Raw genomic sequence first — 17,997 nt, 5'->3', positions numbered from 1 at the left:
CAATATTCATGAGAGATATTGGCCTATAGTTTTCTATTTTGGTGCTGTCTTTTCCTGGCTTTGGTATCAAAGATATGTTTGCTTCATAGAATGATATAATTCTTTCCTCTGTAAAATTCAAATGACTCCTTATCATTTGGTTTCAATTTAGATGTCACTTCTTTAATTAGTTGCTCCTGACCTCTGCCTAAAGGAGTTTTAGTGGTACAGTCCTTTAGGGAGTTGCATTACTAACCCGAACCTCCCTGGCAGTTCAAATCCACCAGCAGCTCCAAAGGAGAAAGATGAGCAGTCTTCTCCATGCAATCGACAGCCTCTGAAAACCTACTGGAGGGTCAGCTATGAGCTGGTTCCAACTTGTTATCAATGAGTTCAGTGGAGAGACCCCTGCCTAAGAACTCTCTAGGTTTATAAATTTTTTCACTATCTGAACTAATCCTGTCATTTAATTATGTTTTTAGTATTTTATCTCACAGTAAAAGCTCTTCCCTCCATCTTTTTTACAGTTATATCCCCAGTACCTAAAACAATGTCTAGCACATAGTAGGTACTCAGTATAAATTTTTGAGTGAATGGAAAGGAAATTAGATGACTTAGAAATTTGTGTCTTCTAGGTTGCAACACCCCCATGATACATCTTCAAGGATATGTACATGTACAGCCAAGCACAATCAATAAGAGTGCATCTGAATTCCAAAATCAATCTCCATAATAGTCTATGTGTTTCCTACTGCCAAAGGGGCCCTTTAGAGTAGTGAGAGAAGATCTTCACCCTGAAACCCACAGCGTCCCTTTTCAGCAGGAAGTAGCTAAGAGAATACGCCGTCCCCTTTTCCTTATGACTCAGGGTGAAGTCTCTCTCAGGGAGGAGTGATAGGGAATGGCAAAGGATACACTGACAAAGAAGATTAATCAGAACTGGCTTTGACAAGCACTGTGGCATTTGGACAAGAGCAAACTGGGAGGAGGGTAGAGAGAATAGTGCAACAATGAATGAGTGGAAGCCCAAAATCTCTGTAAATGTTTATGAAAATTAATAAAATATAATTATAGAAAAAAAAATTAGATGACTTAGGTGTCCAAGAGGTCTCTCAAAGATGAGGTTTGTAGGGGAGCTCTGGTGGCCTAGTGGCAAGGAGCTGCAACTACAATCCCAGTGGCTCATGGTTCGAATCCACCAGATGCTCTGCCTGGAAAAGGAGGGACAGTCTCCTCCTGTACCAGTCAGATCTGATTTGACGGTACACTCACACACACACACACACACAAGATGAGGTTTGTATACAGAGGTAACGAGGTAGTGGTACTTTAACTAGGAATGGAGGGCAGGAGGGGAATGATCCTAATTTTAGACATCCAAATACTGGAGGACATTCCAGGTGGTGAGAATACATATGTGGTTGGATATTTGGGACTTAGCATGGTTGAAGCCATGGGGCCAGTAGTTTCACAAAAAAAGTGTGAAGTGGAAAACAGCAAGAGTGATACCCTAGCAGATGCTGTTACTACTCCACTTTCCTGCAAGGACCTGACCTGACTGTTGAATTCCCAATAAGAGGCTTGATTCTGGAGAGATTTCCCTATTTTTGTGACTTGGGAATGAATGGTTATGGTCTTCTTGCTCCACCCTCCAATTCTGTCCCATCCCCAGCCGTCTTTACCTTCATGGAAGCTCTCCAGATTTCTGTCCTAATTCTCCATGGTGAATGGATGTTAGACCTGAATGTCAGTATAAACAACCATGAAGGTAGTCATGCTTTAGGAAAGGGTAGAGACTCAGGAAAGGGAGCTGCAAGAAGATTGGGAGCTTCTGGCCACTGCTGGGGAAGTGGGAGGGTCCAGAGGGATGGTCTGATAGCCCCTCGGGCAATGAGGTGGGCACTATCCTGAGGACGGAAGAGTGACTCCAAACTAAACTTCCCTATTTAGGATGCAGCTGGGGCTGGAGCCAGGTCTGGCTATCGTGGCCGTCGCTCCCCTCACACCCCCCATGAACACTTCGAGGGGCTCACAGTACTCAAGGCTGCACAGGTGAGAGGAGGCACCCATAGTGTGATACGCAGAACTAAGGAAGAGAAATGCAGGTGGCTGGGCACCAGGGTTAGGCCTTCCCTGGGCATTGTTCTGAGACTGAGAGTAGTATCTGACTCCTGTGTCCAGGGATGGAAAAGGAGGAAGTGTTCTAAAGAGGAACTGTTTGGGATGAAGGCAAGAATTGGTTACTGAGAGGCTCCAAATTAGTAATAAAGTTAATATTCTTAGTAATAAGTCTGTTGTTGTTGTTGTTAGATGCTTTGGAATCAACCTCGACTCATAGTGACCCTATGAATGACAGGTTTAAAACTTGCCCTATCCTGCACCATTCTCACAATCTCTGCTAAGCTCAATAGATTATTTAAAAACTGTCATTGTGGAGAGCAGTGGACATGGAGCAAGGGCTGGGACTGAGACCATACCTTTATTGCTGCTTTCCTTATTTGCCCTTCCTTTCTCTCTGAAGATGGCCCAGGCAGGGACAGTGGGCAGTCAAGGTGCTAAACTGCTTCTGGAAGTGAGTGAGCGTGTTCGCACCTTGACAGAGGCCTACTTCTCCCCAGAGCGGCCCCTACATCTGTCCTTCACACACCTAGTGTGCCGCAGCGCCATCGAAGGTAACCACCAGGGACCCTACTCCTCCTTTCCAACTTCAAGCCTCTAGTACTGCACACCCTCAACCCTCCAACCAGGGTAGGCTTCAGCTCTCACTCCCAGAAGAACTTGGTTTCTTTTTGGTTAGAGCCCAGCTGTGACCCCAGATACTGCAGGATGGATGATGGGAGTCCACAGAGGTGGTGGATGGGCACAGACAGAGGCATTTGCCAGGCTCCTTTGCATTCTAGGAGAGCAAGAGCAGCGAATGGACCTGAGTCACCCAGTGCATGCAGACAACTGTGTCCTGGACCCTGATACTGGAGAGTGCTGGCGGGAGCCTCCAGCCTACACCTATCGTGACTACAGGTGGGCGCCCCCTCCAGATATCAGGCAAGAAGTCACCCCACAGCCAGTCTGGGCTGGTGTCTCACAGCCCCCTATCTTCCTCCCTGCCTAGTGGACTCCTCTACCTCAATGATGACTTCCAGGGTGGGGACTTGTTCTTCACGGAGCCCAACGCTCTCACTGTTACGGTAAGAGAAGGGGTGGAGGATGTTGGGGCGTGACAGTGAGCCAGCTGTGGAGAATTCAAAAAGGTTAGGGATTCAAAACAAAAGGTTCCCAAAGGCAAATACAGGGAAATGGCCGGGGACACGTTAACTCCTCTTCTTTTGGGCCGCTATGCACTTCTGTGTTCAAGGACCCACAGCTAGGCTTTCCCAGCAATTGGTGAAGCCTCATCAGTCATCTTAAATGGCGTGTCTGGCCCTGCACCAGTGGATTGCCTTGCTCCTAAAGGAGAGTAAGGTGAAGCACAGCCTACAGCACTCCCCAGAACCCCCGTGGCCCTATTCCAAGGATTCAGGATACCTGAAAATATTTCAAGTGAAATATGAGCAAAATGAACATAGTGGCTAGCAGCACAGCTCCCAGAGGTGACCTCACCTGAATTTATATTTTGGTTCCTAAACTTTCTGAAGCATGGAAGGAGGAGTGGCATCCACTTCCATAATAGCTTGCCTCCGGAAACCCTATGAACCTGGAGAGAGGCTGAAAGACACCCAAGCGTCGAGGACTCTCCTTCATAGGGCCACTATGAGTCGCCTGTGACACAACGGCACATAACAACAACAACAACAACAACAGCATACCTTTCCCTAAATGGGGATATAGTAATAGTGCCTATTTTAAAGGGTTATTTCTCTAAATACATTTGATAATCCACTACTGTCTAGTCATAATAATACTGACTCATAATAACCATATAGGATAGCTGACTCTGGACTCCTCATAACCCTGCACCTGCTCATAGGGTTTCTGAGCCTATAGATCTTTATGGAAGCAGACTGCCACATCTTTTTCCTGTGGAGCAGCTGGTGGACTTGAACTATTTAACCTTTTGGTTAGTAGCCCAACATTTAATTCTCTATACCAACAGCATTTTTTTTAAAAACCCACCACCACCATTGAGTCAGTTATGGCTCATAGCAACCCTCCTAATGGGTTCCTGAGACTGTAAATCTTCTTTTTCCCTTGAAACAGCTCGTGGTTCCAAACCACCGACCTCTTGGTTAGCAGACCAACCCATAATGTTCTATGTCATCAGGGGCCCTAAATTAGGTGATGCACCTAACAGAATAAGCCAGTGCCTGATAATAATTAACTTGTACATGTTGTTGTTGTTATGTGCTGTTGAGTCATTTCCGACTCATAGCGACCCTATGCACAACAGCCCTAAATCCTGCTCTATCTTGCGCCAACCGCACCGCCTCTGACACACCCATCCCGATTACCCCAGTCACTGAATCAATCCATCTCATAGAGGGTCTTCCCCTCCTGCGCTGTCCCTCCACCCTCCCAAGCATGATGTCCCTCTCCAAGGACCTGTCCCTCCTGGCAACATGTCCAAAGTATGTCAGACGAAACCCCAGAATCCCTGCCTCCAAGGAATAGCTTGGTTTAATCCTCTCCAAGATGAATCTGTTTGTTTTCCTGGCAGTCCATGGTACATTCAGTACCCTTCTCCAGCCCCACAGCTCAAAAGCATCCACTCTCCTTCTGTCCTCCCTAGTCATTGTCCAACTCTCTGATGCATAACAAGCGATTGCAAAGACCATGGCCTGTATCAGGTGCACCTTACTCTCCAGAGAGATACTGCTGCTCCTGAGTACTTTGGAGAGGTCCCTAACAGCAGACTTTCCCATCTCGATACGCTTTTTGATTTCCTGACTGCTGGTACCAAGAGTGTTGACTGTGGAGCCGAGCAAACTGAAGCTGTGAACACTCTCAATCTCTTCGTCATCCATCCTGATGCTGGCAATTGGTCCAGTGGCGAGAATCTTTGTCTTCTTGACATTGAGCCTCAGTCCATACTGAAGGCTGCAGTCCTTGACCCTTCGCAGCAAGTGCATGAGGTCCTCCTCAGTTTCAGCAAGCAGGGTTGTGTCATCTGCATAACGCAGATTGTTAATAGATCTTCCACCAATCCTGATGCCACAAATCTCCTCATAGAGCCCAGCTTCTCGGATAATCTGCTCTGCATACATATTGAAAAGGTATGGAGACAGGATGCATCCCTGGTGTACACCCTTCCCAATTTTGAACCATGCAGTGTTGCTCTGCTCTGTTCTGACTACTGCCTCTTGATCCAAGTACAGGTTTCGCATTAGCACAATTAAATGTTCTGGGATTCCCATTCTTCTCAGAGTCAGCCAGTTTGTTATGATCCACACAGTCAAATGCCTTTGCATAATCAATGAAACACAGATAGACATTCTTCTGGTATTCTCTGCTTTCAGCCAAGATCCATCTAACATCAGCAACAATATCCCTAGTACCACGACCCCTTCTAAACCCAGCCTGAACTTCCGGGAGTTCTCTGTTGATGTGCTGTTCTAATTGTTTTTGGATGATCTTCAGTAGAATCTTGCTTGCATGTGAAATCAATGACACTGTTCTGTAGTTTCCACATTCAGTTGGGTCACCTTTCTTTGGAATGGGAACAAATATAGATCTCTTCCAGTCAGTTGGCCAAATGGTTGTTCTCCAGATTTCTTGGCACAACTTGGTGAGCACATCCAGGGCAACATCTGTTATCTGAAATACTTCAATTGGTATACCATCTATTCCTGGGGCCTTATTTTTTGCTATTTCCTTCAAAGCAGCTTGAACTTCTTCATTCATCACCATAGGCTCTTGCTCATATGTTATTTCTTTAAATTCCTCTGTATCTGCCAATTCCTTTCTATATAATGACTCCGTATATTCCTTCCATCTTCTTTTAATACTTCCTGGATCATTTAATATTCTGCCCAAAGCATCCTAGCAGGCCTCTGAAAACCCTATACACAACAGAACACACGCAGATTAACAGAAAGGGCAACCTTATGTATATGTTAGGTAACATTATTACTTTCTCCCTATTCTTGGGTTTTGGAAAGTCCCAGGGGTAAAACTGAGTAGACGGAGAGGAGCAGTGATTTCTGATTACTTCTGCCCTCTTACTGAATTATCTCCTTTTTTCCGTACTCCCCAGACCAAAACCCTAACCTACTGCTATTTAGTTGATCTTTACAAACAAAACAAACACACAAAACTCATTGCTGTTGAGTTAGTTGATCCCAACTACAAATAATTCAGACTCTTCTTGGGGTGGAAAAAAAACAATGTGTCCAAGATCTGGCACTGTACCCAGACCCTCAGATTGTTCACACCCTGGTTCAAAGAGTTGAAAATTTAGGGTAGAGGGAAATGAGGAGACCAAAAGGCCTTCTCTCTCTGTGACTTCCAACTCCCCTAACCTCCCTCTGACATTTTTGTTCCCCAGATTAAGACCATTACATTATCCATTTGCCCCAAACTCATGCTTGAGTTAAGGAGTGGCAAATTACAGGCAGAATCATAGACCTGCTCCCAGTCCCATCCCACCTTGCACTTGAGGACAAGAGTTGACGTCTCTAAGGGTTCGTCCCTGCGGCTGAACCTGTCCTTGCATCCCAGGCTCAGGTTCGGCCCCGCTGTGGACGTCTTGTGGCCTTCAGCTCTGGTGGAGAGAATCCACATGGTGTGTGGGCTGTGACACGGGGACGGCGCTGTGCCCTGGCACTGTGGCACACGTGGGCTCCAGAGCACAGGGAGCAGGTGAGAGGTTTCAGGGGTGGTGAGGGGTATGAGTTCTCCTGGGTGTGATGGGTGGGCAGACAACTGCTGAGATAGCTAATAGGTGAGAAGCAGGGACTGACATAGCCCAGGAAGCATTGGTGGTGGTAAAGTGAACTATAGGAGATTGGGAAGACTCTTCCTCTACTCCTAGGAATGGACACAAGCCAAGGAGCTACTGCAGGAGCCAGAAGAGGAGGATGAGGAGGATGAAGAGGAAGAAATGCCCAGTAAAGACTCTGCCCCAGAGCCTCCAAGCCACAAGCTTCAACGAGTCCAAGACAAATCTGGGAAGCCACCTCGGATCCGAGAGGAGCTGTGAGGAGCTATGCCAACTCCTTATGAATATGGCCTCCTGATGTGTGAAGGGTCACCTTGATGCCAAGACCACCTGGAAGCCCCCTGTGACATTAGGAGCAGGACAGCGAGCTGTCCCTGTATTCCCACCATCTTGGGATCTAGTTAGGCAACCTCAGCCTACGCCATACAAGACACTGTGCACAGAACTCACCAGGCCTGGCCCCAGCTCACCCATCTTCAGCCCTGGGACAGAGAGAAGACACTATGCTTCCCTGATCAATAATGGCAAGGGGCAGAGGACTGATTGCTTTAGATGAGGAGGGTGGGAGGGGAAGGATAACTGCTCGCCTCCCAGTCTATGCAATAAAGAACATGCAGATCCCTCAGCCAGGGGCCCAGTTGGGTTTATCAGGGCTTCTGTGGTTGCTGGAAGTGGGGGTGGTTGTGGTTAGCCTGGGAGGAGACAGGTGTCTTTGGGCCTCCCAGAGGTGGGGCCACTCAAGCCTGCGATTTGTCAGGGAAATCTCGGCCACCTGTTCCCCTCATGCAAATGCACCCAAGCCTGACAGCTGCTCCTTGGGCCTCCAACTCTAAGCCCTATCTTCCTTCTCTGAGCCTGGCTGAGGTTTGTGGCAGCCAAGACCCTCTGGCTCCTCCCTGCACAGCCTCAGTAGGGCCCTGTGAGTCAAGGGAGTCTCCCTAGGCTGGGATCAGGAGATGATGTTGCTCTCCCCTTGCTTTTCTCCCAGTAAACCAGGGGCAGGCCAGACCACCTTTCCCTCTGGATCCCCTGTACCTGTCCCTGCCCCACTTCAGGATCAGACCCAAGGGCAGCTGGTTGGGGCTTGTTGAGAAGGAGGATTATCCAGATCAGTCCCTTCTAATCTCAGCTCGGGACTGTCCCCTCCCCATAGTCACCATAACCTTCTTCCCTCATCAGCCCGAGCTAAGGAACAAAGCCTAGGGGTACTGACAGTAGGTGCATTTTCTACACTTGTATCCAGGCCCATGGGCTAGTTGCTAGTTAGGCCCTGACTACTACATCATCACCCCCGGTAGGGACCAGACTAGGGGGCTACTGGAGCTGTGGTTGCTGCTATTCCTTTGCACCCCTTCCAAACCCCAACCCTTAATCCTCACAGCTTTGCTCTAATCCCATGGGGCCTGATGCTCTTATCTGTGCCTGCAGAGAGACTGACCAGAGAAGCACCCCATCAACCATCAACCTCCCTCCCTCTCAGGCTAGTTGCAGGAGTTGCTCCCCTCTCTAGCTCCACACTCCCGCTTCCACCCCTCCACCAAGCTGGGCCCAGGTCTCAGAGCTGCACACCACCCTCCCTGTCCTCTCTTCCTCATCCCTGCCAGCTGATTTCATTTGCCTGACGCTGCTGGCCCTACCCTTCCCTGTCATCACCCTCCCCCCCAACTCCCCTGTCCCCAGTCGGGGCCAGGCCAGGCCAGCTCCTCTGGCAGCAGAGTAGGGCAGGTGACCTGCGGGCGTTGCAGCTAAGAGAGTGAGGAGGTGCCTGGGAACCGGAGCTGGAAGCCTGGGAGAGGTCCAGTCAGAGCCCAAGTAAGAGGAAGCTGGCTGAGCTTTGTGCTCTGGGACTGGGGTGCTGCAGGGAAGCAGGGGTCTCAGGCAGGGCTGGAGCTGGACACATAAGACTGCAATGACTGGGGTCCTCAGGGGGAATGAGTACCCTAGTCATTTTCCCCTTTCTTGATATGGCTCCCAGCCCTTATGAGGAGTCTGGGATAGGGTAAGAGGGATAGAACATGACCTCCTGGGGTTTCTCTGACACTCATCCACATTCCTGGCAGGAAGAGCAGGAGCAACTCCTTGACCTGTCAACCATGGGAGAGATGGAGCAACTGCGGCAGGAGGCGGAGCAGCTCAAGAAGCAGATTGCAGTAACCCCAGATCCCTCCTACTGGGGGACAGAAAACTAGGGACATGAGGGATTGTGATCTGGGGGTGGAGGCTGGGTTTGCTCTTGAGTGACACCTTAGAGACCACCAATCTAGCTATGATCAGAGGCTTCTTGAACATGGATCTCACACTGTAGATTTGCTCAAAGTCAGAGCCTCAAGCCCACCTATCTCAGAGGCCCCTACCCTACCTTTACCTGCCCCTGACATTTGCTCTCCTCTAGGATGCCAGGAAAGCTTGTGCTGATACTACTTTGGCAGAGGTGAGATTGGTCCCCTGGAAGGCCTCATATGAGGGAGGGATGGGAACTCTTTAACCAGCAACAACTACGTACCAAACTTCAGTTAGTGTGTTTTCAGAATGAGGAATGACATTGATTAATCCATTCAACAGACATCTAGTGAGAGCTCCTCTAGACCAGATACTGTAGTAAATGCTCTATTCTCTCAATAAAATGAGTGGTTCCACCTCAGCAGGATCACGAGGATGAAGAGAGTGATTAAGGTACTTTGTAAATCACAAAGCCCTCTAGACACTAGTGCTAATAGATGTCAGTGCAGTATTTCATCTGTTCTAAGATACTCATTTGTTCACATTTGGATATCAAGATGGATCCAACAATAGATTGTACCTTAGAATGGCAGCAGTTTTTATCTTTCTCAATGATATGTAAAGTAATGGTGCTTCTTAAATTTGATGTTATCTTAGAGTGGATGAAATATGTCAATAATGGGAACAATATTTACTGAATATATGCCACCTTCAGCCAGACACTCCATTAAATTGCTTAATCTCATTTAATTGTCATGATGGGCCTATGATGTAGGTGCTATAAGCCTCAATTTGCAGATGAGGAAATAGGCTTAGAAGGGTTGAGAAATACCTTTCTCACAAAAAGAGCAAGCCAAGTCTATTGGCTCTGGCTAGAGTTTCAGCTTAAATATAAAAGCTGTTGAGGTTTATAGGACAAAGGACAAGTTCTAGAGATGCAGTCAAGTCATGGTGAAGCACTGGGGATCAGTGGAAAAGTTGGCAGCCTTACAGGGGTGAGCCTGAGAGAGACCCCGTTGTGTGTGTCTCATGTGAAGTCCATGCCCAGTGGCCTTATATTGGCAAACTGAAGCTGGCAGTATTTACATCATGAAATCACTCACCCAACTCTTCTTCTTCCTCTTCCCTCTCCCTCTGCTGGAGGAGGGGCTGTTTCAGCACTTATCCACACACCACTGGTGCTACACTATCCTACTCCAGGCCTAGGACTTATTTCTCTGAGGTTGGGAGCCTCACGTACAGCCTGACACAGAGAGACGCTTGTACAAATCAGTGGCTGTGACACAGATCTGGACACATCCACTGTTTACTTGATTTCTGCTGCTTCTTTCTCTGTAGCTGGTGTCTGGCCTAGAAGTCGTGGGAAGAGTACAGATGAGGACCCGGAGGACGCTAAGGGGACATCTGGCCAAGATCTATGCCATGCACTGGGCCACTGACTCCAAGTGAGGCTTAAGAGGGCCCAGAGAGGAAGGGAAGGTAGAAAGGATATGCTGGAGTGACATGAGTACCCTTTCTCTAGGCTGCTAGTAAGTGCCTCACAAGATGGGAAGCTGATTGTGTGGGACACCTACACCACCAATAAGGTACCACCACTGCCTCTCTAACCACTGAATCCTTCCTGGGAACATTATTCCTGCTCTTTCCCTTTTTCCACTTGAAAGCTCAGGTCAGTTCCTCCTCTGCCCAAACCCACTTTCCTTGCAGGTGCATGCTATCCCACTGCGCTCCTCCTGGGTCATGACCTGTGCCTATGCCCCATCAGGGAACTTTGTGGCATGTGGGGGGCTAGACAACATGTGCTCCATCTACAGCCTCAAATCCCGTGAGGGCAATGTCAAGGTCAGCCGGGAGCTGTCTGCCCACACAGGTGAGCAGAGCTTCTCTTCCTGACCAGGGCCCTGGGGAGCCCCACGCCTCTGGTGGATTGCAGCTCTGCAGCCAGGGCCCCTTTAACCATCCCCTAGGTTATCTCTCCTGCTGCCGCTTCCTAGATGACAACAACATTGTGACCAGTTCTGGGGACACCACGTGGTGAGGAGAGGACTGATGCTGTGGGTGCTGGGGCTTGGGAGGCAGCCCTGTCCTGGTGCAAGTGTGGTCTTTCTGTGTGATGGCCTTCCTCCTTCCTGACAGTGCCCTATGGGATATTGAAACCGGGCAGCAGAAGACTGTGTTTGTGGGACACACGGGTGACTGCATGAGCCTGGCTGTCTCTCCTGACTTCAAACTCTTCATCTCGGGGGCCTGTGATGCCAGTGCCAAGCTCTGGGATGTACGGGAAGGGACTTGCCGTCAGACTTTCACGGGCCACGAGTCAGATATCAACGCCATCTGCGTGAGTTCCCCTCCCTGCTCCAATTCCCCAGGATGCCTTGCCTCACTTCCCCAGAGCCCTGTGCTTTTTACTGTGAAATAATTGCATCTTATTTTGGGTGGATAAAATCCAGTAAGAATTTCTATATACCCTTGGCCTAGAGTTAGCATTTACTATCAGTTAATGTTTATCATGTTAATTTTATTATCCTCTCTCTGTAGAGATAGATACATACCTATAAGTATAGATTCCGCCCCCCGCCCCCAGATATTTTGAAAGTTACAGACATCATGCCTTATTATCCCTTGAGTACCTTGGTGTGTATTTTCCTTGAATAGTCATAGTATAATTCTTAAAGTCACAGTATAATTCTTCCATAGTCACAGTATAATTCTTAAAGTCAAGAAATTTAAGTGGTATAATTTTAATATGCTAATCTACAGCTCTGGTGGCCTTATGGGTAAAGAGTTGTGCTGCCAACCCAGAGGCACACAGTTCAAATCCACTAGCTGCTCCTTGGGAGAAAGATGAACAGTCTCCTACCATGCAATTTATAGCTTCTGAAAATCCACTGGAAGGTCAGTTCTGACTCAATGGTATATAACAACAACAACATGCTAATCTACAGTCTATATTAAAATTTCACCCATTATCTCAGTAATATCCTTTTGTTGCTGTTACATACCATCAAGTCAAAACCAACGCTGGCCTTTCTTAACCCTGACATTCTTTTTTTTTTTTATTTTTGTGAGAGTACCTTCAAATCTGATCTGACTGGTACAGGAGGAGATTGTTCCTCCTTTTCCCGGCAGAGCATCTGGTGGATTCGAACTGTGTGCCTCTGGGATTGTAGTTGCAGCTCCTTGCCACTAGAACCCTGACATTCTTAAAGAGTAGAAAGCAGTTTTATGTAGACTTTCCCTCTATCTGAGCTTATCCGATGTGTATCATGAGCTTATCATGATGAGATTCAGGTTTTGCATCTTTACCTGGCCCTGATCCAGCCCCACATGTGAAGTGGTGGAGCCACATGATCCTAGCTGGGTAAGCTGCCAAGCTTGCTCTCACTTGCCACAGGGAGTTGATGTCTGCCTGCGATGTGTAGTGAGAAGCAAATGAGGATGTAGGGGAAGCCACAGGCGTGCATCTGGCTTGTGCTAAATGGTAACAGAGAATATGATGCAATGTAGTGGGTGCTCCTCATCCTGTGTTGGGGACTGGGCAGGCAAAGAGGCTAAGGGAAGCAGCTTGCCCTGGAGCAGTCACAGGGTAGAAGATGAGGAGTGCGTAAGAGAGCCACTCTGGGTCTGAACTCTAACCCCTTGCATCTTTAGTTCTTCCCCAATGGAGAGGCCATCTGCACAGGCTCAGACGATGCATCCTGCCGCCTCTTCGATCTGAGGGCAGACCAGGAGCTGACTGCCTACTCCCATGAAAGCATCATCTGTGGCATTACATCTGTGGCCTTCTCCCTCAGTGGCCGCCTGCTTTTCGCAGGCTATGATGACTTCAACTGCAATGTCTGGGATTCCATGAAGGGAGAACGTGTGGGTAAGAGCTGGATCCACCTACTGTCACCTCAGCTGGAGGAACTCTTACTTTCTGTACCCACACCAGCTCCCCTTGTTGAGACTTGCTTACTGCTGTCCCTTAATTGCTGGATTACTCTATTCTCTAACCCAAGAATCCAGTATTCTTGGCTCCCAATCTGTGACCATCTTCCCTCAAAGAATAGTTACTCTAAACCCTCTTTCCCCCATCCAATAGCCAGACCTGCCACTGACAAAAAAAGGCATTCCCAACTCTTTGGACCTTGACTGTTCAAGGTTATTGAGGTTTCAGAGAAATGCAGCCAAAATGAAGGCTTGGGGAACTAGGGAAAAGAGCAGAATGAAGGACATCTGAGGTGAACAGTAACAGCATTCTACTGTTAACCAAAAGGTTCACAGTTGGAACTCACCGATCACCGATCCCTCTGCTGTAGAAAGACAAAGAAGTCCACTTATGTCCTAGTGGGGCAGTTCTACACTGTTTTATAGGGTTGCAATTAGTTGGCATTAACTCCACAGTAGTGGGTTTGGTTTTTAGTGATTTGGAGTGACCTGAAGTCCCAACCACAACTTAGGGGCATATCTTGGACCATCCTGAGAAGGATTAATAAGGTAGTGTAGCTGCTTCTCTTGAGAGAGGATAGATGCTGAATGAAAACACAATCAGGATCCAAATCCTAGTTCATTTTCTGAGTGCCCTGAGATTAGGTCTCTGGGCTTCAGTTTCCTCATCTGGAAACAGGGGATAGGATTAGAGTTGGATTCCCTATTTCCCAACACCCATTATGGCATAGGATACCACCCTGCCCTTCCCTGTCCCTCCCTGCTATTGGTCCCTGCCCCCTCCTATCCCAAGTCCTTGAGAGACTGGCCTCAATGAAATCTCTTAGGGTAATCCTCTTCAGTCTTATCCAAGAGCTAAAGAGCCCATTGCCTATCCTACGAACATAGGAACACACACACACACACACACACACACACACACACACACAAAATCTCTCTCCCCTCCCTCCCTCCCTTCCAAAGCACTGTGGAAAGGCAAACTGACTCCCTTCCCTCTTCTTCAGGCATCCTTTCTGGCCATGACAACAGGGTCAGCTGCCTGGGGATCACAGCTGATGGAATGGCTATGGCCACTGGTTCCTGGGACAGCTTCCTCAAGATTTGGAACTAAAGAGGTTGGAGAAGAGGAGGCAGAAGGCCATGAAGACATTCATCTCTAACCCACTATCTTTGAGGTTTTCTCTTCTGTATTCCAGCTGCCATTCCCATTAAACTTTCTTTCAGGCAATGAGGAGTGTGGGGAGTGTGCCTTTGGGAGGCAGCATCAGGGAAAGAGACACCTCCTCCCATGGCCCAACAGTCTCCCCTTACTCAGCAAGGACAACTGACCCCTCCGTAGCCTTTTGCAGACTAGCAAAGTAAAGGCCTCAAGCCCTAGAATCCCTACAGCCATTACCATGCCCAGAGTTAGGTGGAATATCTAGATACATTACCAAGCCTGTGTCTGTAACTCTGACTTCATGACTATAGTTTGGCACCATTAGAGGCTATGCTTTTTCCCATTTTTATTTTTTTTTTCTCTTTCTCTCCTACAACACCTGTAATAAAGTGCACCACTATGGTATGTCTGTAATGTTTGGCTTCACCCCTCCCACTCAGCTATTCCTCTAAACACCTGAATCCCATTTCCTTTTCTTCACTTTTAGTAAGAAGCACCCCCTACCCTCTCACCAAGGACACTTGGGACCTAAGTCTGAAGCCTCTCCTTTCCAGAGACTAGAGATTTGAAATTCTGGAACCTCATTGCAGTTCTAAACTCCCCTAGAGAAAACCTGGAGAGGAAAGGCCCCTTCTCCCTGAGGTATGAGGGTGTTAGGGCAGTAACCACATATGTGTTTGTCTGCAAATAAAGCCCAGTTGAAACAGCACTAAGTAACAGGATTAGGGCTACAAGGCAGAGTGGGTAAGAAAAATAATTCTCAAAAGTAATAATCATGAGAGAGCAAGAAATGGAAGTTGTCTACCCTATAAGCCTAGAACTGAGCCTCTACTTTGTCACTCAGTCAGTAAATGTTAAAAGTCTATCAATGAGAGGCGCTGTGCTAGGCTCTCAAGGACCTAGAGAAGACAGCAAACAGGCATTGAGGTACATACAATCAAGGATTACAGGTGCAATGAGAAAGACTGGTACTGAGCAGCTGATAGATAGAGAGGAGTGGAGGCAGAGGTCAAGCGTTCAACTGGGGAAGCCTGAGACAAGGCAGGGACTGAAAGTATTTATTAGGTAGCTGTGTATTTATTAGGTAACTGTAACTGATCACTACAGTCTGCCTATGGTATATATGTATGTGTTTGAACAGTTATGCCCAGAAGTCAAATTACAAAGGGTCTTAAATGCCAGGCTAAAGAATTTAGACTTAATCCTAAAGGTAGTAGGGAGTCACTGAAGATTTTTAATTTAGACATATTGCAAGGAGGGACCAGTCCTTGGTGAGGGACGTCATGCTTGGGAGGTTGGAGGGACAGTGCAGGAGAGGAAGACCCTCAATAAGATGGATTGATTCAGTGACTGGAGTAATGGGGGTAGGTGTGTCAGAGATAATGAGATTGGCACAGGATAGAGCAGGGTTTAGGGCTGTTGTTGTACACAGGGTTGCTATGAGTTGCAGATGACACAACGGCACATAACAACAGCAACAACAATACTATGATCACTTATGACAGTAATGAAAGTTCATTTCTGAAAGATAGCCTCAGTAGCAAGTTGATGAATTGGAAGGAGGGGAGCTAGTGCCAAGATAGGGGCAAGTGGCAAGAAATACAAGTGTTAAGGATAGAAGGGAAAGAGAGGAATCGGAATGAAAGTAAGGCTATTAAAGTCATTTAGATTTAATGATCAAGTACTAGGATATGGGATATTGAGAGCGAAGGATTGCAAATGATGGTCAAGCAGATAAAGCTGATATTCACTAGAGGAGGGAATAAGGGATATGGAGTAGCGTAGGGGAGAGTGATGTGAAATAAGATAATAAAGATCAATTTTAGACAAACTTTGAAGTGTTTATTGGGTAGCTGGACAAAAGTCAAGGGAGACTTGGGCATTAGCTAGAATAGAGAGAAGTGATAGGTAAAGGTATCAAATTGAACACTTGGAGAAAACAGGAGTAGAACTGAACTCTAGGATAGAAGGGAGGAGACTTCTGCCTTATTTACTCTATTGGTACTGCCAGCAGGAGATCACTAATGGCAGGAAACACAAGCTTTCCAGCTTTCCACACTGCATATAGAAGACCCAGCACAAAATTTAAGTACAACTTTTAAAAACACTTCAAATCACTTCCTTTAATATACAAGAAAAATACAAGAGACAAAGAAAGCTTAATTAAGCTCTCGGAGGCAGAGTTGGTAGTTTAGGGGATGTCAAAGAAAATAAGCCATCACTGTGTCCCCAGGAAACAAGGGATGAGGACATAGGACATCACTAGGTCCTCAGGGACTCCAGTGCTGCGGCCAAGCAGGGCTTAGTTCTCGACCAAGGGAAAGTGCTGATTTTCCTTGTCATGACCCCGACCTTGCTCCCAAGATCTTCCTCCAGTTTTCAGAAGTCGTCCAGTTCCCAGGATGGCCCCTTCATTTAGTTCCCTAACATTTTCACTCAGGGAAGAAGGCCGCTTACCCTGAAAAAGGCAGTGTGTGAGTGTGAAGAGACAGGTGAAAGGGCTTCCGTTCTTTGGGTTCTATTTCCTAATTAACTCTTCTCCTCCTCTCTCCCTTACCTGTCGTAGTGTCACGGTCCCGGGGGAGTTGTCATCCTGAAGGATGGTGAGGGGGGATCTCACTAGTACCTTGCCATTAGCCTTTCGTCTATTATGCTTAGAACCTAGTGTGTGTAAAGAGATAAATTAAGGTCCCCAAGTTAAAAATATTTTCAACTGTTTCCTCATGTTCATCCTTGGACATTAACCTATAATGTTTTCCTAGTTTCTATACCCTACACTTTGCTCTTAGATTCTGTACCTGAAGATCGAGGAGTCTCAGGGTCTCTCATCGGCTTGTCTGAGTCCTGGCTGGCCACAGGGATTTCTGTAGAGTGTCCTGCTTCTTCCTTGGAAAATGCCTGTTTGGAGGGGTGCTCAGTTTGGCTCAGAGGTGGCATCTGATCCTCAAGGGATAATTGGGTGCCCAGAGGCAAGTCCAGTTCAGATGATAAAGGTGTTTCCAGGGGCAGAATGGCTTCTGGGGGAAGATTTGATCTGGGTGTTTCGGTGTCCAATACTTCATTCAGAAGCACTGCCAGTGGGCTTGGAGGTTCTACAGGGAGGAAATAAAGTGAGTCAGTGACCCTCTGATACAGCAAAGAGGAAAGAACACAGGAGATTGGTGCCCAGGTGGGGAAGAAAACTAGGGAGAGGGTGCAAAGTGTTGAGAAAAGCGTGACGGGACTCCAAAGCAGGACGATGGGGCACTCTTTGGGCCCCACACATACCGCTGGTGCTGGTCTTCATAGGTGTGCGTGCAATGCCAAGGGTAGGAGAGCGGGGATCAGAGTCCTGGATTTGACTGGGATCCTCCAACTGTTTCCCTGACGGTAGACTTGGTTGCGGAGAGCTCTCCACCTGTGAGGACCACAGGCTTCAAGTCTGGGCCATGACTCTCTCTTTCCCTCAGGTCCCCAGTCTCAGTCCAATATTTCAGACAAGAATTGCCCGACATCAGCCAACCCCACAGAGACTGAGAATGTGGAAAGTCTTAAGTTAGAAATGATAGAGGGAATGAAGGCTCTCTCAGAAGTGAGGCTGAGGCCCAAGACTTTGCTTCTCTGCTCCCCCACACCCGGCCCGGAGTACCTGGATAGGAGTGCGCAAGATGCCGGCACTAGGGGAACGGGGGTCCGCCACTCGCGCCAGATGCTTGTTGTGCGGCGGAGGCCGCGCTGGAGTGACCGGGAGGCTCTTGCCCAATCCCATCTTTACCAGGAAAATTAGGATAGGGAAGGGCCCGGTCTGGAGAGAGGGAAGATGCCTGCGAGAAGCAACTCAAGTCTCAGTCCTTACCGC

At 47.8% G+C, this 17,997-nt stretch overlaps 3 protein-coding genes across 3 annotated transcripts in view; 2 read left to right on the top strand and 1 right to left on the bottom strand.

Annotated features, from left to right (window-relative positions):
- Positions 1 to 7,245, top strand: part of LEPREL2 (leprecan-like 2) — a 21,171-nt gene extending 13,926 nt beyond the window's left edge. Inside the window, exons 10-15 of the mRNA XM_006891261.1 lie at positions 1,930 to 2,031; positions 2,501 to 2,651; positions 2,880 to 2,997; positions 3,089 to 3,164; positions 6,631 to 6,771; positions 6,944 to 7,245. Of these exons, the coding sequence (XP_006891323.1) occupies positions 1,930 to 2,031; positions 2,501 to 2,651; positions 2,880 to 2,997; positions 3,089 to 3,164; positions 6,631 to 6,771; positions 6,944 to 7,111 (756 nt within the window). The 3' untranslated portion in view covers positions 7,112 to 7,245. The remainder of the gene's footprint in view (positions 1 to 1,929; positions 2,032 to 2,500; positions 2,652 to 2,879; positions 2,998 to 3,088; positions 3,165 to 6,630; positions 6,772 to 6,943) is intronic.
- A 1,698-nt stretch (positions 7,246 to 8,943) lies between these two features.
- Positions 8,944 to 14,111, top strand: GNB3 (guanine nucleotide binding protein (G protein), beta polypeptide 3). Its single transcript, XM_006891262.1, has 9 exons — positions 8,944 to 9,000; positions 9,243 to 9,281; positions 10,409 to 10,515; positions 10,593 to 10,656; positions 10,778 to 10,940; positions 11,038 to 11,104; positions 11,207 to 11,408; positions 12,722 to 12,938; positions 14,005 to 14,111. The coding sequence occupies exons 1-9, from the start codon at positions 8,944 to 8,946 to the stop codon at positions 14,109 to 14,111; spliced, it is 1,023 nt and encodes a 340-aa protein (XP_006891324.1).
- A 2,350-nt stretch (positions 14,112 to 16,461) lies between these two features.
- On the bottom strand, positions 16,462 to 17,907 carry CDCA3 (cell division cycle associated 3). Its single transcript, XM_006891260.1, has 5 exons — positions 17,788 to 17,907; positions 17,427 to 17,556; positions 16,958 to 17,251; positions 16,717 to 16,820; positions 16,462 to 16,617 (listed from the first exon to the last, which is right to left on the bottom strand). Exons 1-5 carry the CDS (start codon positions 17,905 to 17,907, stop codon positions 16,462 to 16,464), a joined length of 804 nt encoding a protein of 267 aa, XP_006891322.1.
- Between the last annotated feature and the right edge of the window lie 90 nt (positions 17,908 to 17,997).

This window comes from Elephantulus edwardii, unplaced genomic scaffold, assembly GCF_000299155.1.
Source record: "Elephantulus edwardii isolate Elephantulus edwardi_28Jun2011 unplaced genomic scaffold, EleEdw1.0 scaffold00096, whole genome shotgun sequence".
Lineage (NCBI taxonomy): Eukaryota > Metazoa > Chordata > Mammalia > Macroscelidea > Macroscelididae > Elephantulus > Elephantulus edwardii.
This window is presented reverse-complemented; position numbering and strand designations above follow the sequence as displayed.

Excerpts from the sequence above, each read along its gene's own strand:
- GNB3 (XM_006891262.1), top strand. The coding sequence starts at position 8,944 with ATGGGAGAGATGGAGCAACTGCGGCAGGAGGCGGAGCAGCTCAAGAAG. Across the intron at positions 10,516-10,592 it reads CACTGGGCCACTGACTCCAA|GCTGCTAGTAAGTGCCTCAC; the intron begins GTGAGGCTTAAG and ends CCCTTTCTCTAG. Across the intron at positions 11,409-12,721 it reads CAGATATCAACGCCATCTGC|TTCTTCCCCAATGGAGAGGC; the intron begins GTGAGTTCCCCT and ends TTGCATCTTTAG.
- CDCA3 (XM_006891260.1), bottom strand. The coding sequence starts at position 17,907 with ATGGGATTGGGCAAGAGCCTCCCGGTCACTCCAGCGCGGCCTCCGCCG. Across the intron at positions 17,557-17,787 it reads TCTTGCGCACTCCTATCCAG|GTGGAGAGCTCTCCGCAACC; the intron begins GTACTCCGGGCC and ends TGGTCCTCACAG. Across the intron at positions 16,618-16,716 it reads GGACCGTGACACTACGACAG|GGTAAGCGGCCTTCTTCCCT; the intron begins GTAAGGGAGAGA and ends TGCCTTTTTCAG.